This window comes from Phocoena phocoena, chromosome 7 (assembly GCF_963924675.1).
Source record: "Phocoena phocoena chromosome 7, mPhoPho1.1, whole genome shotgun sequence".
Taxonomy (NCBI): domain Eukaryota; kingdom Metazoa; phylum Chordata; class Mammalia; order Artiodactyla; family Phocoenidae; genus Phocoena; species Phocoena phocoena.
Window position 1 is genome coordinate 76,270,195 of NC_089225.1, and position 25,102 is coordinate 76,295,296.

The window sequence follows — 25,102 nt, forward strand, 5'->3', positions numbered from 1 at the left end:
TAAAGATCAGAGCAGAAATAAATGAAAGAGAAACAAAGAAAACAATAGCAAAGATCAATAAAACTAAAAGCTGGTTCTTTGAGAAGATAAACAAAATTGATAAACCATTAGCCAGACTCATCAAGAAAAAGAGGGGGAGGACTGAATTCAATAAAATTAGAAATGAAAAGGAGAAGTTACAACAGACACTGCAGAAAAACAAAGCATCCTAAGAGACTACTACAAGCAACACTAAGCCAATAAAATGGACAACCTGCAAGAAATGGACAAATTCATAGAAAGCTATAACCTTCCAAGACCGAACAAGGAAGAAACAGAAAATATGAACAGATCAATCACAAGTAATGTAATTGAAACTGTGATTAAATATCTTCCAACAAACAAAAGTCCAGGACCAGATTGGCTTCACAGGTGAATTCTATCAAACATTTAGAGAAGAGCTCACATCCCTCCTTCTCAAACTCTTCCAAAAAATTCCGGAGGAAGGAACACTCCCAAACTCATTCTATGAGGCCACCATCACCCTGATACCAAAACCAGACAAAGATACTACAAAAAGAGAAAATTACAGACCAATATCAGTGATGAATATAGATGCAAAAACCCTCAACAAAATAGTAGCAAACAAAATCCAACAACACATTAAAAGGATCATACACCTTGATCAAGTGGGATTTAACCCAGGGACGCAAGGATTCTTCAATATACACAAATCAATCAATGTGATACATCATATTAACAAATTGAAGAAGAAAAACCATATGATCATCTCAATAGATGCAGAAAAAGCTTTTGACAAAATTCAACACCCATTTATGATAAAAATTCTCCAGAAAGTGGGCATAGAGGGAACCTACCTCAACATAATAAAGGCCATATACGACAAACCCACAGCAAACATCATTCTCAATGGTGAAAAACTGAAAGCATTTCCTCTAAGATCAGGAACAAGACAAGGGTGTCCATCTCATCACTATTATTCAACATAGTTTTGGAAGTCCTAGCAACGGCAATCAGAGAAGCAAAAGAAATAAAAGGAATACAAATTGGAAAAGATGAAGTAAAACTGTCACTGTTTGCAGATGACATGATACCATACACAGAGAATCCTCAGGATGCCACCAGAAAACTAGTAGAGCTAGTAAATGAATTTGGTAAAGTTGAAGGATACAAAATTAATGCACAGAAATCTCTTGCATTCCTATACACTAATGATGAAAAATCTGAAAGAGAAATTAAAGAAACACTCCCATTTACCACTGGAACAAAAAGAATAAAATACCTAGGAATAAACCTACCTAGGGAGACAAAAGACCTGTATGCAGAAGACTATAAGCCACTGAGGAAAGAAATGAAAGATGATACCAACAGATGGAGAGATATACCATGTTCTTGGATTGGAAGAATCAATATTGTAAAAATGACTATACCACCCAAAGCAATCTACAGATTCAATGCAATCCCTATCAAATTACCAATGGCATTTTTTTGCAGAACTAGAACAAAAAAAATCTTAAAATTTGTATGGAGTCACAAAAGACCCTGAATAGCCAAAGCAGTCTTGAGGGAAAAAAGCAGAGCTGGAGGAATCAGACTCCCTGACTTCAGACTATACTACAAAGTTACAGTAATCAAGACAATATGGTACTGGCACAAAAACAGAAATATAGATCAATGGAACAAGATAGAAAGCTCAGAGATAAACCTATGCACCTATGGTCAACTAATCTATGACAAAGGAGGCAAGGATATACCATGGAGAAAAGAGAGTCTCTTCAATAAGTGGTGCTGGGAAAACTGGACAGCTGCATGTAAAAGAATGAAATTAGAACACTCCCTAACACCATACACAAAAATAAACTCAAAATGGATGCAAGACCCAAATGTAAGACCGGACACTATAAAATCTTAGAGGAAAACATAGGAAGAACACCCTTTGACATAAATCACAGCAAGATCTTTTTGATCCACCTCCTAGAGTAATGGAAATAAAAACAAAAATGAACAAATGGGACCTAACGAAACTTCAAAGCTTTTGCACAGCAAAGGAAACCATAAACAACATGAAAAGACAACCCTGAGAATGGGAGAAAATATTTGCAAATGCATCAACGGACAAAGGATTAATCTCCAAAATATATAAACAGCTCATGCAGCTCAATAATAAAGAAACAACCCAGTCCAAAAATGGGCAGAAGACCTAAATAGACATTTCTACAAAGAAGACATATAGATGGCCAAGAAGCACATGAAAAGCTGCTCAACATCACTAATTATTAGAGAAATGCAAATCCAAAGTACAATGAGGTATCACCTCACACCAGTTAGAATAGGCATCATCAGAAAATCTACAAACAACAAATGCTGGAGAGGGTGTGGAGAAAAGGGAACCCTCTTGCACTGTTGGTGGGAATGTAAATTGATACAGCCACTATGAAGAACAGTATGGAGGCTCCTTAAAAAACTAAAAATAGAATTACCATATGATCCAGCAATCCCACTACTGGGCATATACCCAGAGAAAACCATAATTCAAAAAGACACATGCACCCCAATGTTCACTGCAGCACTATTTACAATAGCCAGGTCATGGAAGCAACCTAAATGCCCATCGACAGACGAATGGATAAAGAAGTTGTGATACATATATACAATGGAATATTACTCAGCCATAAAAAGGAACGAAATTGGGTCATCTGTAGAGACGTGGATGGATCTAGAGACTGTCATACAGAGTGAAGTAAGTCAGAAAGAGAAGAACAAATATCGTATATTAACGCATATATGTGGAACCTAGAAAAATGGTACAGATGAACCAGTTTGCAGGGCAGAAATTGAGACACAGATGTAGAGAACAAACGTATGGACACCAAGGGTGGAAAGCAGCCGGGGGTGGAGGTAGGGGTGTGATGAATTGGGCGACTGGGATTGACATGTACACACTGATGTGGATAAAATTGATGACTCATAAGAACCTGCTGTTTAAAAAAAAAAAAAAGAAATGTTGACATGGTTTCCTGATTGAAACTGGAACGACAGTAAATCTTCACCAACTGGTGAACAGTTCTTTAACCAACAGTCAAAAATGGTTTGTTTTGTTGTTTTGTTCTGGCAGAGGCAGGGAGAGGGGTATGTTGGCAATGTCATGAGAAGGTTCAAGAATTTGGATTTGCGTTCCATTTTCCAATGCCGACTAAATACCAACTAGAAGTGAATTATTATACTATCCAAGTATTTTGTGTTGCAAGAGGTAGTATTTTATAACAATATTACAAATTGTCAAAGAAATATATATTTGACAATGATTTATGGCTTGGAAATTGCTGGCTTTTCCTTTCTAAATGAATAGTCAGTTCATTAAACTAGACACCATCTAAACATATTTTGAGATGACCTATAATGATGGGGCAAATAAAATAAGTGAAATTCATTTCTATCGATATATATATTATATTTTTATCAGATATTCTCATTTCAATTTATTATTGTTACGCCAAAGTTTACTTTGGTTGACAAATGGAATACTAGTCAACCTAGTATCTATTTAGAAGAAAGTATCTGTTTAGAGGGAAAAAAAGTCATTAATAAAGTTTTTTGATCAAGAAAAAGTGGAAGGTATGAAGAAAAACGCTTTTCCATTCCTTGATAAAGGGGTTAAATGCTTTCTGGTTAAAGAGTTAAATAAAAAAACATCAAGAAAGACTTCCTGGGGGCAATTAGCAGGATGGTGGGAATTATGCATTCTTAAAACATTCACTAAGTAGGTTTCAGGTTTTATTCAAACAATATAATGAAGGTAGATAAATTTATCATAATGAAAGCACACTGAGGTCAAAGGTTACACAGGGAACATTGTGACACAATAACCAGGAAGTCAGTGTCATAGATTAATCTCTTGCTCTTCTCTGTCAATAATAATGTCAAACTTTAGTCAGTTATAAAGGATGAGCCTTTGCTTAACTGTTCTCATGTGATACAGGAAATTCATTTCTAGTTTAAAATATAGAATAGAGCTTAATGGCACATCTGTTTCACAAAATCTTGACATGGATCCTCAACTTATATGAATTAACACGATGAATTGATTTTCAGAATGATACTGGTGGGTTTCCCTGATGGCACAGTGGTTAAGGATCCGCCTGCCAATGCAGGGGACAAGGATTCAAGCCCTGGTCCGGGAAGATCCCACATGCTGCAGAGCAACTAAGCCTGTGCGCCACAACGACGGAGTCTGCTTGCGCTCTAGAGCCTGCAAGTCACAACTACTGAACCCGCGTGCCACAACTACTGAAGCCCGTGCACCTAGAGCCCATGCTGCACAATAAGAGAAGCCACCGCAATGAGAAGCCCATGCACCGCAGCAAAGAATAGCCCCTGCTCGCTGCAACTAGAGAAAGCCCATGCTCAGCAACGAAAACCCAATGCATCCAAAAATAAATAAATAAAATAAATTTATAAAAAAAAAAAGAAAGAAAGATACCGGCAAACACAGATCATTTTCAAGTACATCATTTAGTGATTATCTGCCATTACAGCATATATTTGCCTTTTTCCTTTCCCCATCTCTTCGCATTAACTGCCATATCACAGTAATATTTTATTTATTTGGTCAGTTCATTTATATTACCAATCAAGTATAAAGTAACATTACTGAGTAAATCAAGGGTTCCAAACTGGGGGACCTGCAAGCAAATTCAACCTACAGACATATTTGCTTTGATCCACCCAGTATTAAAGAGATCTAGAAACGCCATATAAAAATTTAGATTTCTGGATTTCTCTTATTAAACCAACACTGGCCTGAGTCTTTCAACACTGACCTGAATCTCATGTGACTCTAATCTTCTGGAGCAAAATATTAGAATGCCTCCTTTAGGTAAACCCCACCACACTCTGTTGCTTACACCCAACCAGTTTCATTCATTAAATACCTACTTGGCCCCTGCAGGCTTGTGAATATGTGACCCCTCGATTAGACTGATGTGGGTAGTAGTGGTGGTGGTGGTGTGCGTATGTGGTTACGAAATAAGCATGCAGCCAAGATGGTTTAACAAAGTCTCAACCCATGTGACTTCAGAGATTATGATTCGTGTTAAATCATTTCTTTAACAGTAATTTATGGCCTATCAAATAGTGAAATAATCTTTTAGGGATAAACAAAATAGATTCCTACTTATAAATATCATGAAAAGAGAACTTCCTGTCTACACAAAGCTGCATACTAATCCCATGAGACCTTTATCCCTACTTTGTTCTCTTCCCTCTTGAGTTTTTTCCTCCCCAAATATATCACAGAAAAATCATAATCTATTTTTTTAAAGAAGATTTATTTTGGATTAAGTGATTTCATGATGCAACATGGTTTTAAACAAAAATAGAGATCAGTATGAAAATAAAACAAATTGTACACATTAAAATATCTTTCCCTCAAAGCATTTCAGAGTCATAAAAAAATACAACACAAAAGTCAGGGGTTCAGGTTAGGATAAGAATACAGAAAACAAACAACAAGTCTACATTTCAGAGTCCCAGGCTCCATTTAATACCACCCATGATTCATTTCTAGGATGTCAACAGTCTGTATTATTTGCTTGGGAAAAAAAATAAAGATGAAATTGAAATATAAGGTGAAATGAGAGCTGTATAATTTCAGTGTCAATAGCAAATACTTCCCATTATTATTCTCTATTAAAAGTCACATTGAATAAATATAAAGCTTAAATCAACTCAACAAAAATAGAAACATAACTATTAATTGTGACATGGTGTAATAGACACAATGGGTGGAGTTGGTGAAAAGAAATTGGAAGGCTTAAAAAAATACACGACCCGTGCTCTACGTCTTAGAAATAAATGTGTTTTTCTTTTACAGAGCCTTAATATTAAAAAGTAAGCATTATTATAAAATTAGATTAAAACTTTCAGTAAGAGGCAAGAGAGATGCATGTATTTTTATTTATTTATTTTGGAATGCCTGCATCCCTATTATAAAAACATGTAATCTTATGCACTTTCCAACATATAACAGCCTCCATTTTACTTATGATATCATATAAAGAAAAATAGGTTGTAATAACATCCTTTAGAGCATTAGGGTCCTAAAAGAACATTCATTTTGTGTGTTTCTTGGTTAGTCCTTCCAAGGTATTTCTTGAACATTATCCATCCTTTTTTTTATAGAAGGTGATAGTAACCAAGAGTTTACTAATGGTTCCTTACCTGCATCAGCAATAGCTGATTCAGTTTGAATCATACACTATACCTATCAACACTCCTGAGGGCTGTAATATCTTAAAAGAAAATTGGATAGAAAGATATCACCTGCCCAAGGCCACTAGATGTAAAAACCACATATTTAAATTTAATTTTCCTGTGTTCCCCAGAAACCGTACAAGTAGGCCCTTCCAATTCTGCTGAACTGTTCGATCATGAAAGCCCAATAAACTACCTAACAGATTAAATCTAAGCAAATGTATTTCAGTCTTGATGAATTTCTCAAAAAACTGGAAACACTTATTAGGTCTCCATTTGCAGTTCAGTAACCTAATTCTTAGGTTTCTGCTTTTTAGATGAACAGTGAACATTTAAGTTACCATTAGAAACCAAGAAAAATGTCTCAAAAACGATTGTAACATCAAAGAATGTCTGCTAAAAAACAAATTAGGCAAAATAAATGTGTCAAGCAACAACACCCTCTCTCATTTTTCCCATACAAAGTTCAGTAATAGTAACGATAATTCTTAAATTAAAAATAGTCCACAACATAATTTAATGCTAAATTGTTGAATCTCCTGATTGAGCTACAGTTAGCTTTAATACTTTGGGGCTAAGTTCTGTTTTGCAACACATAAAATGTTATCAACCTACTTAAGTTATAAAATAAGGGTATTTCCCACCAGGTAGATTACGAAGCAGTGCTCTCATTAGGCAGCATGGCATTCTTCTTCTCTAAGTCAGAAACCAAAGTATATGTTCCTACACCCACCAGCAAGCCCTAAGATGATCCTTCCATCTTGGTTTTAACTTTCCCTCTGCTACAGTCCTGTGGACTGCTCTGATATGGGTAGTGCACACACATTACGTATATCCTTTGTGCCAGCTCCTTGGAATGCAGTTACCACTCCTGAATCTTGAAGGCTGGTCAATAATTAGCACTACATTCTTGGCAGGGGTCGGGGAGGGAGGGAGGCACCACTGCTGGGCTCCTCTTTTCTGATTTTTGTTTCTATCATCTTTCTAGTGGGCAGCAAGTCGTTGGCCTTAAGCCACAATTCAGAAAGCTTGACGTCGCTGACATTTCTTTGCTTCCATACTAGAAAAGCAAATCTATCTAGAAAACACAATCGAACTAGAAAGGCAATAGTTTTTGCAAAATTAGGATCTATCTGAAAGTGACATTCTCATTAATTTAAACTCAAATTTTATAGAAGGTGTCTAAGATTTAGAGTGTTTTCATTCATCAATTAAATCAGAAAAAAGGTAAGAGAGCACAAAAGGGCCTGAAAGTCAGATTCAGTTTGAGGATGAAGCATGTTCTTTATTTGCGTTTTTTTCTACGCAGGGTGATAGGTATCTTGTAATGATGGTATAGCATCATTTCATCCTCGGTGGGAATTTTCCGAATTGGGTTGAATTGGAAGAAAGACTTTAAGGCTATTCGTTATCAGATGTTTGCCTTAGAAGTAGTCAAGTCATAAATACAATTGGTGCAGATAGAAAAAAAAAAGTTGGAGGAATGTGAGGAGGACAGAGAGGAAAAGAGAACCTGCAGTAGTTCCTTCATCCACTTCACTGGAACGCAGCTATCAGGGTTTTCTAGATCCATCCTTGTCCAAAATTTAAAAATAAAACCAGGCTTCTAATTAAAGTGTTTTTTCATTACTTTGCTTCCAAATAATATTTGAGAAAACTGAACTTACTATACTATATAAATCCACCAAAAGCAATCAAACTTTGCAGTTTGTTTTTAATTTCTCATAACAAGTAGTAAAAGGGAAACATTAAGAATATGGGGGGCTTCCCTGGTGGCGCAGTGGTTGGGAGTCCGCCTGCCGATGCAGGGGACACGGGTTCATGCCCCGGTCTGGGAAGATCCCACATGCCGCAGAGCGGCTGGGCCCGTGAGCCATGGCCACTGGGCCTGCGCGTCCAGAGCCTGTGTTCCACCACGGGAGAGGCCACAACAGTGAGAGGCCCGCATACTGCAAAAAAAAAAAAAAAAAAAAAAAAGAATATGGGAAGGTTTTCCATGAGTATGTTAATTTCTTCATGGACTTTTCAGAGGTGTCACATTTTAAGAGTGTTTGAAAAAATGAGAGTTTGGGTAGACAAAGCAGCTTGTAAACTTCACTGAAATTGGAATAGCTTGGTAGAAACATTAGTCTCCACATTTCTCGAGATGAAACCTAGAACTGTAGCTGTAAAGTACTAAAATTGATCACACAAGCCACCTGTGAAAATCAGCCTCAACCCAGATGGGACCTGATACCTTCTACCCCACAGAGTGTGAAGATCAAGAGAGACTAAGCACTTACAAGTGCTTAGCAACAGTAAAGCGCTGTTCAAACATATTCTACCGTTACTGTTAATCATCTGAATGCAGGTTTTTTTAAACTTCTGATTGTTAAGCAAGTACAACAAATTTTCCTTCATTTATTACAGAACTTCTACTTAATTATAAATACAATATATGGTAGAAAATTGTGACCGCACTTCTTTGACCAAGATCCATTCATTTTGTGCACAAGAAAAAAGTTTTGACCCCAGTGGTGGATGGGCTCAAGGATCGGGATTTTTCACACTGAAAACCAAAGGTACACTGTAGTGCAGATGAAGGGAAACTACTGAACTTAATTTTGGCATTTTTTGGGTAATTTGAAGATCCTTGAGTTGGTCCTTCACAGTTCAGCTCCCCACCTGCACACTTTAAACTCTGTGTGTAAACACACACTGGGCTTCCACACTTGACCAGTATCATCACACTGTTACACGCCATTAGTTACCAACAGAAAGAACATTTATATGATTTTTTTTTAGCCACAGTATCTCCCACGTATGAACCCTTCACTGGAACCCCCAGATGGAGCAAGCCATTCTCTCCTCATTCCTTGACTGTAGAACATACCAACTTTTATTTAAAATACTTTCTTTGAACCTTGGTGTCTACTCCACTAGACTGTGAGCTTCTTGAGGCAGATTTCTGAATCTTGCAGCTCCATCATCAAACACAGTGGCTGGCACAGAGTGAATGCCAATAGTGGGCCTCTTCTCTCACCTAACAGAAGCTCTGCATACATATTTGATGTACCGTGACTGTCTTTTATAGTATAAGCATCACTTATGAGTTTCTTAAAGAAAACAAGATCAGACAGCCAAATTATCTAGGTTCATAGTCCAGAAGAAAATATTTACAGATATTTCTATTTGTAGAGTATATTAAAGTCTAATTTATTCTGTGGAAATGTTATTTAATATTTTAAATAGTTATTATTGGACTCTTTTACTAATGAATAATAATAGATCAGTTATCATGGTGTTCTGATGTGAGAGGTCCATCTTGGATAATTCCCAATTCTGAGAATGGTAGCAGCTAGACGATTATACTGGTATTTGGAAAGAAGCTGGATGCCTTAACAAAGAAGTATATTTGCTAAAAATAGTTAAAGAGAGATATTTTATTTCAAATCTCTTTTACCTAATAATGTGTAATATGGTAACAAAGTGTCACAAACCAAAATGCAAGCTGACATGGTCTATGAAAATATTTTTGAAAGAAATGCAACCTTCTATATCAGCTGCTTAGAGAATGCCAGCTCTGAAACATATACCATCAAAAATGTGTGTTTTTTTTTTAAAAAAAAAGCATGTTATACTATTTTTCCTTATAATGAAAAAAATACAAGTAAAAATAGTTTGTAAGATTAAATATATACTTATATTCATGATAAGTAAGTACAAACTAACATTTCCAGTTCAAATTTTTTTCTCTTTCTTTCTGATACAATTATAGTACACAGATAAATCTTTCCTTCTTATTTCTAGATTTCTGAAACCTTTTCCCCAGAACGTTTCTCCACACCACAGTACTTGCCTTTAGAGCAGGAATGCAACATGAGTGGTATTCCTCCTGAGGGTCCCAATAGTAAATGTAGCTTAACCAACAGTGAAATCAGTTCTTACAAACCACCTATGAAAACCATGCATTTGACCTCCATAAAATGTAGGATTGCCAACACCTCATAATAGGAATTCCATGGTTGCTTATAAATATAGTTCTCAAAGAAGTATTTGGGCAATGCCTGTAATACCATAGGCTGGCGAACCAAATGTTTAATCCAATGATTTTATTACCCTCAATTTAAGTTCACTCTATTGAACACCCGATTAGTTACGACCGTAAGTCAAGAAATAAACAAGGATGTGGAATAACCCCAAAGCAATAAAAATGAAGAACACCCTCTGATAAACTAAGCAAAAATAACTTTAGTGATGTCATGCAGTTTCTGAGATATCATAGAAAAATTGTTTCTTAATATTGATAAGAAAATTATGCATCAGTGAAAATGTAGGCTTAGAAATATAGTACTGAGAGTTTCAATTTGTGATGTCTTCACTGATGAGGGAAAATGGAATTCTTATTACTAAAGAGAGCTGATCTCTTGGGTGTTTCTGATGGCTCCCTAACTGAGCTTAGTGTTTAATGATGCTGTACAAATAAAAAGCAGTGGGGGAAATACGAAATATATGTATTAAATGCCATCCTGAAAAGTATTTGATGGATGGAAGAGAGTCTAATGCATTTTAAATAAATGCATATCATACTATCACATAGAGTGAATCTTAAAAAATTATTACTTAGATGCACAGTCCTTGTAGTGGTAGACATGGCACTGTGAAGAAAGTTTGATTTAGAAGCTATTTTCTATTATACTTGTCAAGTGATGGAGTTGCTGTTAGTCATATTGTAATGTCCCTTCAACTTTGGTACATTCAGTGCAAAATATTTTGGGGAATTTTTTTGTACCTTTATAAATATAAAAGGCCCTTTTGTTCCCTTTGAGAGTGCTTAAAAGGATACATATTAGCATGATGCCCTAGTAAGCATGGAACACAAAAATGGAACACATGATATGTACAGTATGATAGGTAGGTTCTTATATACATCTTAGAGAACATAAATATAATGAACTTATAAAAAATAAACAGAACTCACTGTGTACTTTTTCCTGATATGCTGTGATTAATTGCTAGTTATTTTAAAACTGTTTTCATGCATTATAAAGCATAAAATCTGTCATTAGTAATTCACTGAATAACAGTTTGTCTTCGGCCATAATTACACACATACCACTTTGCATATACATTGTCACAGACCACCTTATTGCAAATCTTTAAGGTTACCTCATATTGACTTGGTTTCATTTTCACTGTGTCCCATGAAAGCTGAAACCTATGGTGCACACCATGCAGGCACTCATAAGCAAGAAAATGAATATTCTGTTATAACTTAGGGCTTAAATGAATGTATTTTCAGGAGATATATTTGTTTTTATTCTGTTATTTAACTTGCACTAATTTGGAGATTGGGCCAAGTGCTGCCAGTTTGGCTTGAATCATGTTCAAAGGTAAGTTTCAAGATTCTCCTGAGTCTCTAAAAGTTATCATGGAGCTGATCGTGTACAGGTTCATCTTCGTCTTGGAACATAACAAATGGAAAAAAGTTTGGCAGTCAAGAACTGTTGATTGAAAGATTGTTGGGTGGTTCCCTGCGCATCAAGCTCACCCAAATCCTTCCAAGAGTACTCATCACCACTATCCAGTCCCCAAATGTGACAGAACACGTGTTCCTGGAAAATAACAGCACTCAGCTTTACTCTAATGGAAGTGTACTCTTGAAACTTCCAATGTTCAGCCATTCTTCTAGAGGGCAGCTTCTGGAATTGCCTGTCTACACGGAGCGGGGCATTGTGCCTCCAGGTCACTCAAGTCCAAAGGTACTGGTCTCTTCAACTGCTGTCAAGAGTTTTTCATAAAGCATGGAGAAGGATGGGTACGGAGGGAGATCCAGACGGTTAAAACAAGTGTGAGCTCTGCAAACAGAAGAAGCAGTACAGAGTTCAGAACACTTTGAGTGAAACGATATTGTTTCTCTGTGTGTCTGCCTGTGCTTGTCTTTCATATTCAAATGGGTTTGTTGCCAATTTTCACATTCCTTTTGGAAACACTTTGAAAACGTTTCAACTTGAAAAATTCAGAATTGAATTTCTTTAAGGGAAATAGGATCTTTAAAAAATATTTTCCTTACATTTTCACAACCGTTTAAAATCCATATTACATACATATCACTATTGTTTAGTTGTCTAAGAATTACAAAGACAAGTTTGAATTTTTGTTTCTCTTTTGATGTTAGATTTTTTTTTTCCTAAAAGACATGACTATAAACTCTTGCAAGTAATTCATTTTCAGAGTTGGCATTTGCCTGAAAGTCTCTCAAAAAATCTACGGTTTTCCATTTTTTCATTTTGTTGGTCAGGGAAGAGCACTGAGTGTCTCTGAAGACCTGCAGACACGCCTCATGGCTTAAGAGTTTTGGGAAATTCCCTGGCTGGACTTTCCTGTCGAAGTCAGTAGACCATTGTTACTTCTTTGACTCCAGTGCTATAATCTGTTTTCTCCTAATTCACAATGCAAAATAATGGCCATTTAAATCATTACATTACATTCTTTTTAGAAACACCTCCCCTTTTGCCAAGATAGGAAAAAAACATGCTTTCCTGTTATTTGCACCTGAATCACAATAAAAAATAGACAGTCTCCAAATAGTACATCTTATCAGGAAGTAAATCTGCACTTTTGACATGAAATAGGAAGCATTTTATTTGGAATGTACAACAGTTTGTTTGTGGGAGCTAAACAACTCTGACTTTAAAAAAATGCTCCTGAATTAATATGGAATTTTGGGAGCTGTGATTTTTAACAGGCTGTTTTTACAAAGTCACGTTTAAGTTTTTATTCTTATAAATTACTTTAAGACTAATGAAATATAGTTATACTCCTAGATGCAGCACAGTGTCACGGGAAGATCAGAGATCTACAGTTGGATAGACTTGGGTTTGAATTTCAGCTCTGCCAACGAGTTGTGTAATTTGCAGTGAGTTATTAAAAATCTGCCACTCAGTTTTCTCACCTATAAAATCAGAAGCATATCATTTGTTTCAGAAGGATATGAGGATTACATGAAATCACAGAAACATGCTTAATACCATGCCTGGCTCACAGTGTTTGACCAATTAATAAGATATATATTGTTAGCTACATTTCATTACCATCAAAAAGATTTACCCCAATTGCGTTCATTAAACTGCCAAAAGATAATGATGACTCGTGGAAACTATGAGATAACAAAGAGATGATAAAGCAGGTGTGTGGCCACATGGCTTATTAGAAACAGTAACTCGAAGGGGCTCTGTTATATTAGAAGAATGAAGATCTTCCTCAACTTACAATGGGGTTACATCTTGGTAAACCCCTCGTAAATTGAAAATATAAGTCAAAAATGCATTTAATACACCTACCCTACCAAATATCATAGCTTAGCCTAGGCTACCTTGCACATGCTCAGAACACTTACATTAGCCTACAGTTGGGCAACATCAAACACAAAGTCTCTTTTATAATAAAGAGTTGAACATCTCATGTAATTTATTGACTATTGTACTGAAAGTGAAAAACAGAATGTTTGTATGGGTACAGAATGGTTGTATGTGTATAGTTTTTTTAGCCTCGTGATCACGTGGCTGACTGGGAGCTGAGGCTCACTGACACTGTCCAGCATCATGAGAGAGTGTGGCACTGAATATTGCTACCCTGGGAAAAGATCAGGATTCAAAACTGGAAATATGATTTCTACTGAAAGTGTATCACTTTCACACCACTGTAAAGTCGAAAAATTTTAAGTCAAACCCTCGTAAGTCTGAGACTGTCTGTACCGGTTTTAGGACACAGAGATAGAACTGGCTCAGAGTTTACAACTCTTGTTATTACAAACTCTAGAATATATTGGGGGAAAATCACCTAATCAGTCTTTGCAAGCAAACACTTTCTTTGATATAATAAACCACTTCAGAATTGCATTTAACATAATCCATATTACACCTTCCTTACACCAGAGCCTCAACTTGGGTCTCAAGAACAATGTTTTACTTTTTAAAAAACTGAACTAGCATACTGAGAGTCTTAGGAATGGTTTAAATATCTATCTTGTATAAAACATTGGTGTAAAAATATTAACTGAAGACTTAAATCTGTCATACGGAAAGGGGAGGAAGAAGAGAAGTATGTTTTGAATGTAATTATCATCCAGACTTTGTGTGTCAGATGGAACGTAACATTCATTGTCCCATTAGACTAAAGATGGTACTTCTTTTAGATGAAATTGAAACATTTTCATTTCTTTGGTTACCAACAAGGCTGAGAATCTCTCCCCAAGTCAGCTTGTTTGTAACATTTCCCATTTTGTGATCTACACGTTCATCTCCTTTGTGATCTACACGTTCATTCCCTTTGCCCATTTATCTTTTCTTTAAAAATTGTTTTTATTGTGATAAGATACCCATCACAGAGGATGTATCATCTTCACCATCATCAAGTACACAGCTCTGTGGCATTAAGTACATTCACATTGTTCTGCAACCGTCACCACCATCCATCTCTAGAACTTCTTCCTTTCCAAACTGAAACTTTGTACCCAGTGAACACTAACTCCTATTCTCTCCCGCCCTTGCAACCACCATTCTTTTCCCATCTCTATGAATTTGACTACTCTAAGGACCTCATGAGAGTGGCATCATACAGTATTCGTCCTTTGTGACTGGCTTATTTCACTTAGCATTTTCCAGGCCCACTTTGTAGCATGGGTCAGAATTTCCCTTCTTTTTAAAGCTGAATAATATTCTATTGTTTGTATATACTACATTTTGTTAATCCATTCATCCACTGATGGACACTTGGGTTGTTTCCATCTTTTGACTATTGTAAAAAAGTGCTGTTATGAACATGGGTTCCAATTTTCCTACATCCTCACTGACACTTGTTATTTTGTGGGTTTTTTTTTTTGGATAATAGCCATCCTAATGAGCGTGAAGTCAACTTATTTAAAACTTCAGGATTTCTTATTGATTTGTAAGAAATACTACAAAATAAAGAGACTAATTCTTGTTTATCTCTAGCTAATCTCTTCCAGCCTGTTCACCTTTTTACTTAGTTATGCATTTTATTTACAGAGCAATATTAATCTGGTTACTTGTTACCCATTTTTGATACATTGTCTTTCTTCAGCATGTTGCTGTGATAAGAAATGTTGAAAAGATGATCGCTAATGTTTACACCTAATAGAAGGTTTTCATTGCCTATTTTTTTCTTTTGGTAGTGCTGGTATATGAAAGAGTGTGGCAGATCAACTTTCGGGACAACTCTTAAAAGAGTAACTCATTTTATACAGTTGTAATCTTGAATAGATATGTGTGAATTCATTTTTGTGAACTGAATCATACTGGGTAAACTAGGAAGTAAAATAATTCAAGCAAACTCTTTATCTAGGTAAGCAATAATCCATAATTAATGTTTTATTTGCTTAGGACAGGACAGGACTGTAGGTGTAGTATATCTATCACATGGTAGTTAAGCCTGTTCCTTCCCTCTTGATAACCAAATACCTTCCCTTAACTGAAGGTTAATTTTACCTAGTCAAGAATTAACAAAATGGCCGCATACATGAGAATGAGAATTCATAAATAGTAATGTTTGAATCCCCCAATTGACTTCTTACGCATACTTGAACTGAATGATGAATTTTAATTCACTGGGGTCTTATGGTAGGCAGAGTTCTAAGATGATCTGCCATGACCTATATACCTTTGTATAATCCCCATCATTTGAGTGTGACTGGGGACCTGTAATTTGTAACCAATGGAATATGGCAAAGGTGAAGGTATGCTGCAGATGCAATTAAAGTCTCTAATCAGTTGATTTTAAGTTAATCAAAAGCGTGATGATCCTGAATGGACCTGACCTAATTAGGTGAGACTTTTAGAAGAGCATCTAGAGATCAGAGACTCTCACTGTTGCTAGACTTGAAGAAGTAGGCTGCCATGAATTCTATAGCTGCAGGCAATGAATTCTACCAACAACCGAAGGGAGTTTGGACGCAGGTCCTTCCCTAGTTGAGCCTCCAGATGAGAATGCAGTCCACCTGATATCTTGATTTCAGCCGTATGAGATGCTGAGCAGAAGCCCTGGCTAAGTTGTGCCTCGACTCCTGATTCACAGAAACAGACATAGTAATTGTGTGTTGTTTTAAGCTGCTAGATTTGTGGTAATTTGTTATGCAGCACTGGAAAATCACTACAGGTCTCAATGTAGTACAACAATCTAAGAAAAGGTAGTAAGTGTGATATAGTAGCATCATCCCTATCAAGGGCAGGCAGTGGGGCCAAGTTGGGAGTCAACAGCAGTCCTTTCATTCTCCCAGGTTTCTGAGTAAAGAAAGAGGAACTCTGCATGTCTCTGCTGTTCAGTAACTCACCCATGAAATCCATAAGCCTGGGTACTCTTTCTTCGATAGTTTCAGTTCTCAACACAAAAAGAAGGACTGGACAACTTTTTTGTTTTTTTTTTTTGCGGTACGCGGGCCTCTCACTGTTGTGGCCTCTCCCGTTGCGGAGCACAAGCTCCAGACGTGCAGGCTCAGCGGCTATGGCGCACGGGCCCAGCCGCTCTGCAGCATGTGGGATCTTCCCGGACCAGGGCACGAACCCGTGTCCCCTGCATCGGCAGGTGGACTCTCAACCACTGCGCCACCAGGGAAGCCCTGGACAACTTTTTTGATCCTCTTCAGTCATAAGACATAATCACCATCACTGATCCATAGCCTAAGGCTATCACTGCTTCCTAAATTACATCTGGTTGCATAATAGACGGTTACCATAACAGAACTTTCCTTCTGAATAAACTGAACAGCTCCCCTGGAAAATGTGTCATGAAGATGGAGAAAGTATGCATTGTTGAAGGGGAAACTGTGCAGAAAGATTAAATGGTTCTCCCAAGGTCAAATCAGGAATAGGACTGCAACCTTGGGTTCCTAGGGGAAGTCAAACATTAAACAGAAAGCAGGGAGACTAATCCTCTTTCACTTTTGGAAGCCTGACTGTTAACTTCATCCCACCCCTGACTTTTAACTGCTAGTCCTCAGCATCCTACCAGATTACATACATTTTGACGATAGGAATTAGCAAAATAAAGCTTCAGATATTTTTTAACTGAATGACTCAATCAAAATATACGGGCACTCTAGGGAAAATGGTCCAGATTGGGTCAGTCCAGAAAACTCTGAGAGATACCAGGGGATTTTTAGGTGCTCAAATCATCTAGTTCTATCTCATGCTCACCAGAAAGCAGAGATACTCAGAGAGGTATGGTGAAATTCATCAGAATCACCCAAGAAGCTTGTTTACAATGGAGATTTTTGGGTGTACCCCGAGATTCTACTTTAGAAGGTTTGGGGTGGGCCTAGGGATCTGCATTTTAAGTATCACCCCAAATGGGTCCTGATGCAGGTAGGCTCCACTAGCGGAGAGACATCAGTTGGATTAGAAATAAGATATCTACATTGGCTATTTGTTTCTTTTTTTTGAATTTTTGAATTTTATTTATTTTTTTATACAGCAGGTTCTTATTCGTTATCCATTTCATACATATTAGTGTATATATGTCAATCCCAATCTCCCAATTCATCACACTACATTGGCTATTTGTACCAGTGTTTTGTGTGCTTGCAAAAATTTCAAAACTCCTTATAAGCAAGACAGCATTGCTAATAAGGAAATTGAGGAATAGTGTGGTTAAATAAATTGCCCAATATTTACCATCAACTTGCTGTATGAGCCAAGAACAGGGAAAAAAAAAAAAGCAAAACAAAAGACAATCCTCTGAGGCTTTTCACACCCCCTCTCCCGCCCCATTCCATGTCCTAAGAAAACTTAGCAGAAAATAACAGAAGGGCCCTTGGACTATGTTGACATTGGCAGCAAAAGCACATCCAGTTATTCAGTCTCAATAAAAGAACATTTTTCAAATCTTTCAAAGCCAGCCACACTATGGCTATAATGAGTTTACCTCATTTTCATCTATGCAGCCAGAAACACTCAAGGAGGGCAGGTCTGAACTGGTCTTTGGGAAATCATGCTGGCATCAATATAAAGAAGATTTAAAAGCCCTCCAGACATCTGGTCTGACTTAATAGATCTCTTGGTGCCTTCTGGATTCTTTAAATGTTAACCAGAAGGTCACATGCTCAACCTTCTTTTCTTTCCTATAGATAGACAAGTCAATTATCCAAACCCAATGAGCCCAAAGAATCACAATTACATCTAAAGCTTCATCAATCAATTAACGAATTAATGTATTTCTGTGTGTATGTATTTATTAATTTATTCTCCATTTCCCCAGAGTGATTTTTGGTAGCTTGTAAGGACTCAAAATATGAGGCGAAGAAGAAATTACAATCAGGATTTTAAAGAGAGAGAGAGAGAGAGTGAGAGGTGAAAAGCATGGGCCTCATTTTATCTGGTAGCTATAGCCCGAGAAATAAAATGTATGTAAATCGAATAAATTTTTTAAATTTGCATTATCATTTATAATGTGTTTTATCTCTTTCTTTTTGATTGGCAGTGGTGCCTAATCCTAATTTGTTTCCTTACTCCTATTCCCACCTTTTCATTAAGTAATTAATCAGTCAAAACCAAATACTTATATATGTATATGTATAGCTGATTCACTTTGTTATAAAGCAGAAGCTAACACACCATTGTAAAGCAATTATACTCCAATAAAGATGTTAAAAAAAATACTTAAAAGCATTCTGGAAAATTCCTAAGGGATACTAGAGCTTATCACTTTTTAATGTCATGATTTCTTTGGAAATGTGAGCATTCCTGACCGAGTTTACCTGTCAAGTCCAAATTTTCCTCATCTGAGACAGGGCCTATAGGCTTCCCTACAGGGGAATCAGGTGCTCCCGCAGTTCTGTCGGCAGGCAAGGCTGGAGGGAGGAGCACAGTTGGCCTGGAGCTGGGCTATGAGGTAGGCAAAGAGGGACTCTCTTTGGGCTCTCAGGGCCCCAATTCAGGGCCCACTGAGTGTTCAGGTAGCACCCAAGCACTTTCACCTGCAGACCCTCTTTTATTATGTCCTCCATTGAAGACCCCATATTTTGAAAGCTTGTCATTCCTATACAAAGTGCCCTGATGAACAAAAGTTAATTTTTCAACTTACATTTCATTTATTCCTTCATTCATTGAACAAATACGTACTGAGGTCACACTGCATGCCAGACATTGAGCTGTGCCCTGGTAGATGAGGATGAATAGCCTGCTCTCTGCCCACAAGAAGTTTGCACTCTGACAGCAAAATATGCAGGCAAATGGGACCCACTAAAGGTTATGCAGTCTGTGCTCTGTACTAGGGGAACTGGCTGGGGCCAGTAGGCACTGTAATCCAGCCTACCTTTGGCTCTGCTCACCAACCCATAATCCCTAGCTCAGGGCTGCATTTCTCCAGAAAACTGTAAGAAACCTTTGTCTAGTCCAAAAAATTCATATGGGCTCTCAGTGGCCCTGCACACAATGAGTTACAAGTCTGCTCTGCAGAGTCAGGAAAGGCTTTATAGAGGACACTATCTGTGCCAAGCCTTGAAGGATTTATAGGTGTGTAGGGTTTGTATGGATCAGCAACAAGAAGGACGTTCCCAGTAGACTGCCTGGAAGTGTGAGGAAGCATTGCATCATCGGGAAACCTGAGAACTACAAGTGCTTGAGCGATAGGAGCCAAGGCTGGACGTGAAGCCAGAGAGGGAGGTAGGGTCACATCAGGAAGCGAGGTGTGCTCATGCAGAGACCTTTCCGATTTATTCCATGCATTAAAGGGAGCTAGTGACTGGGCGTGGAGCTTGATATGGCACAGGTGCCATTAAACACACCAGGGAACAGAGGTAATGGGCATGGTAGATGATGAATTCGGAGCTTGTAATCAACATGAGAAATACAAAGTTACCAATCACACGGAGTGATAAATTCAATGGACGTAATTCAGTGATTGTTTTGTTAGCCTAGATAGATTTATTAACACAAATAAAGGTATAACTTTTGTTATGATTTTTAAAAAATATTCATAATTTCTTTATGATCCCAATTAATACTTTCTTAGACCATGAGATTTAGGGCAGGAATTCTCACTAAGACTAGTTCACAAATATCTGGGTAACCCATGGTGGCACAGCACAACCCCGACCCTCACCAGATGTTCAATAAATGTGAATCAATGGAAAGGAATTCTATGGCACTTACTACGCCCACTACTCATGTGTCATATACCATTTGGTGGCAGTGATGCTGGTTATCTATTCATTTAAATATCTACTACTTCCTTCTCTGTGTTTTAAAGTCCATATGGACAGAGATCAATTTATGTCTCCCATAAAGTTTTGCATATAATAAATGCATAATGAGTATCTAAAGGTTTGTTGGAGGAATTAGATTTACTAACTAATTAATATCTTATTCTAAAGTCTCATTAGGTTGTCTTGGTTAAAAGGCATCCGGATCTATAAATACAATGTGGAATGTTCCCACAGTGGGAATTCCTGCATGGGGGATAATTAACAGAAGAAAGTCTTCAAACTATGCCTGGTAATCAGGTCACTTCTCACCTGTGGATGCCCCCGGGAATAGATGAAAAGTACATACTTTTCAAATGTAAGAATTTAAACCCAATAGAAGAAAACCCAGTAAGGAACAGTTCCAGAATGAGAACTCTTAGAAGCCCAAACAAAATATAAATATCCTGGGTGGATGCAGCACATTTCTTGAACACCTAAAGACTGTAAAATGCCATGCCAGCTCTGAAGGCTAGGGATTAGGGCCAATAGTCAAAATAGCTGAACTTATTGAATAATGTGTCAGGCATCATTTTAAGCACTTTGTATATGTTATCTCACTTAATCTTCAAAACAACTTTGTAATGTAATTATTAGTACCAATCCCTATTGTTCAGATGAGGGCATAAAGATAACAGAAGCGATTTTGGCATATCTTGTCTGGAGTGGTCCAGAGTCAGACCTGAAGTTTAAGAAGTCACTAAAAATATTGAGTACCAATTATGCATTACGACTCAGCACAAGGGGCAAAACCACATTCAATTCAAACAAGGTCCTTGTTCTCACGGGGTTAGATCCTAGAGGGGGAGATAGACAGTCAACAAGTAAACCAATAACTAAACACAATGACTGAACCGAAATAAGTCCTATAAAGGAATTAAGGTATGACAGAGTGGCAGGTACACTGGCGGCAGAAGCCTGGAGGGCCTTTCTGAGCACTGAGCTGAGTCCTTAGGGATGAGAAAGCCAGCCACGTGCAGAACCAGCAGAAAAGAGTTTGGGCAGCAATTTCCAGAGTCTTGAGGCAGAGTTAAGTTTGGCACATTTCCTCAAGAAGGAGGCTGGTGGCTGTAGCTGGCGGGGGGAGAGTGTACGTGTAGAGGTTAGAAGCGTAGGCCAGAGCAGGCCACCCACCTGGTAGTCCTTGGCAAGGAGTATGGATTTTACTCTAAGGCACTGGAGGGGATGAGCAGGGGAGGGAGGTGATCCGGAGATTTCATAAGCTCACTCTGGTTGCTGACCACAGAATGAACTACAGGATGTACGAACAGAAGCAGGTGTGTAGCCAGCAGGCTGCGGCAGTAGCCCCAGGCGAGAGGGGCTGGTGTAGTGGACTAGGGTGGTGGAAGGAGATGAGCCCAAACTAGGTTTTGGTCTTGAAGCCAAAGAGAAGGGGATAACCATTCCTTAACAGCTGTAATGTCTGTCACTCACAAACACACACTTTATGATTTACAGTTGTTGTGACTTGGACGACTCTATTCTGTTGGCAGCAGCAATGCAAACTACTTTCATTCCATTCAGTAATTACAAATTATTTCAGTAGTATTTTACATTCATTACCGGAGTCCTTCTTCAGGCAAAGTATGTTTTACGATCATCTTACCCACTTCCCAAAGTAAAGACCAATCCAAAAGGTACAGCATGTTTAAGGATTTTTAATAAGGTAATATTCCTAGTCATCACTGGTGTATTTTCATTAGCATGTGCTGATCCAATGACAGAATACAGTAAAACCTTAAAATATTATTATAAGACAGTATAAATTGAGTAAGTGGAAAGAAAGGGAAAGGGTGGAAGAGGGCCTTGTATCAGAGATTAAATGACGGAGCAGACTGCCGTGGGACCAGCAGGTGGTGGGGAACTGGGAGACCAAGGGGGGACGTCCCAAGGCAGGCACAATACGGAAAAGTGGTGGTGTCACCAAGCGATCCTCCCAGTGTCCATCGCTTGTTCTGGATTTTGTTTTAATTAAAGAAAGTGACACCAGCTCCTCAGTTACTTTCCAATTTCCAAGCTGATAGCTCCAGTAGACAATGCTCTCTGTACTAGAGGAGGAAAAGCTGAATTATTGATAACATTGTAAAGTAGTATTTAATGACATGGAAAGTTATTCATGATTAGTGATATGTGATAAACAAAAAGCAGGTCATAAACAGTATAGGCGCTATGATTGTATTTTTGTTTTTAAATGTGTGTCTTGTGTGTGTTATGTTTGTAGAAATGAGTGGAGGCATGTTTAGAGATTATCTCAGTAGTGGACTTTATATATATATATATGTATACATGTATATTTTTATTATATACACACATATATTATTGTATTATATGTATTATATACACAAATATTAAAAAATTTAAACTTCTTGGCATTTTTGTGAAATATTTTCTTTACATAAGAATAAAAAGCAGAGTTTTAAAAATGAAAATAATGTCTAGCAATATAGGTGTAGGGGAGTGAGAGGTACAAACTATTATGTATAAGAGAAGCTACAAGGATATATTGTACAACACTGGGAAATAGCCAACATTTTATAACAACTATAAATTGAGTGTAACTTTTAAAAATTGTGAATACTATATTGTACACCTGTAACATATACTATTGTATATCTACTGTACTTTAATTAAAACAATTTTTAATGAAAAATGTCTCATCTTTAAAAAATAGCTTTATCTTTTTAAATTCTATTCCACTGGAAAAGCTGTCTCCCTGAAACATTTCATAATTAACTCTTGCTTCTTATTTTTTAATTTGGGTCAGCATTTCATTTGTAATAATCTCCAGATGCAGCCATTGTCAAAAATGAATGTTTCCTCCCTTTGGCAAAACCAACACTCCCGCATCACAACTGCGGCTCTCCAACTCCTCTGTCCCATCATCCTACTTGGCAAGAACCTCTGAGATGAACACATAAAGTCTATACCACCCTTGGAGAGAGGATTTGACCTGCATTTTCCTGCTGCCATGTTAGCAGCCTGTTTTTCGGAATGTTTAAGAGCAACTGGAGTAAAGTGAATTTACAGTCTCCTAAGTCCATCAGAGCACAAGGGACCGGAAATCTACAGAAATGCAAAATATACAGCTAACTACCAACCATGAAGCAGAGGAAGTACAGATATGTGTTCAGGCTAGAAGCCTCCACAGAGACACCCGTCTGCCTCCATCATTATTTATCATCTGGTCTCCAGTTACTTTATTACCACAAGACAGAAAAAAAAGAGCCACGGATTCAACTTGTACTGGCTTCAGAGAAAACCCTATATACTTTAATACACTTCTTGGCCCACACTGTGAGTAGTGCTATTCACTGCTACCGCAGTGTGGGACTAGGAAATCTGAGAAAAGAATGAGACTCACATTTGCTTTCTTGAAAGGTTTAAAGGCCTTCAATCATCCGTTTCTAGAAAGACTAAGATGCCCTCCCTTCTGCGGGTACTACCTGCCCTCATCCTTTATAGCCACTTGCAAGTCTCCAGGGTACAGCCTCCCATGCCTGACACGAGATGATGCCAGACCTCTTAGGGAATACACTTTTTAAGTAAGAACAACATTCAACCATTTTGTCTCCAGTGTGTACAAATGTCACATTTTAAATGTTAAACATCATCTCGCTAATAAGAAAAAAGAAATACATTGGGGTTGACCAGCTTGAGACAGACCAGTCCTTTAGCTCTGCAACTCAAACCTAGCCGGAAAGATGGCTTCAGTGTATCTGTTCTGACGGTGGGAAAAAATGGACTCAGTCATATAAAACCATCTTTTTAGACCACAGCCAATCTTACAGATCTTTTTCACACTTAAGTAACACCCCACATTTCATAAAGGGTGATGACAACGTTATCAGTAAAGAAATCACTTCTGGGCTTCCCTGGTGGCGCAGTGGTTGAGAGTCCGCCTGCCATTGCAGGGGACGCGGGTTCGTGCCCCAGTCTGGGAGGATCCCACATGCCGCGGAGCGGCTGGGCCCGTGAGCCACGGACGCTGAGCCTGCGCATCCGGAGCCTGTGCTCTGCAGCGGGAGAGGCCACAGCAGTGGGAGGCCAGTGTACCGCAAAAGAAAAAAAACCCAAACAACAACCAAAAAAACCCAAACAAACAAACAAAAAGAAATCACTTCTGATAAAATTATATGGTCACGCATTGAAGTTCTCCTTTTGTGTTTTTCCTCCAAATGTACTTTTTTTGTGGAGCACATTTTAATAGTTTCAGCAGTATGGTGGCTCACAGAAGGTTCACAATAAAAGGTTTAAAAGAACAAAGAGAACATACTGTCCCTAAGAACTTTCATACACATTATCTCACTCACTTGTCGCAAATACTCTTTGAGCATGGCATCGTTATTCCTACTCTTCAGAGGTGGATCTAGGCTCTTAGGATCACATTGCTAGTGTATCACAGGGCTTAGGTCTGCATTCATGCCTCCTAACAAGGCTCTAGAAATTGATGAACTGTGAATTAGAATAGCCAAGTAGCTCTTTCTTCCTGCTGGACCTAAAAAGTCAGGGCTTGTCAGAGACAAGGTATGAAAATGGTCTGCTCGCCTAATGTGCCTCATATCATCTTTATGTATGGCTATTTTATAATCTAGGTAGAGCTAGGAATCTAGAACC

The 25,102-nt window shown here is 37.8% G+C and overlaps 1 protein-coding gene across 1 annotated transcript in view; it reads right to left on the reverse strand.

Annotated features, from left to right (window-relative positions):
- Positions 1-11,918: 11,918 nt before the first annotated feature.
- The window catches only part of HECW2 (HECT, C2 and WW domain containing E3 ubiquitin protein ligase 2), a 244,591-nt gene continuing 231,407 nt past the window's right edge, over positions 11,919-25,102 (reverse strand). The window contains exon 28 of the mRNA XM_065880275.1: positions 11,919-12,089. Coding sequence (XP_065736347.1) covers positions 11,978-12,089 — 112 coding nt within the window. The 3' untranslated portion in view covers positions 11,919-11,977. The remainder of the gene's footprint in view (positions 12,090-25,102) is intronic.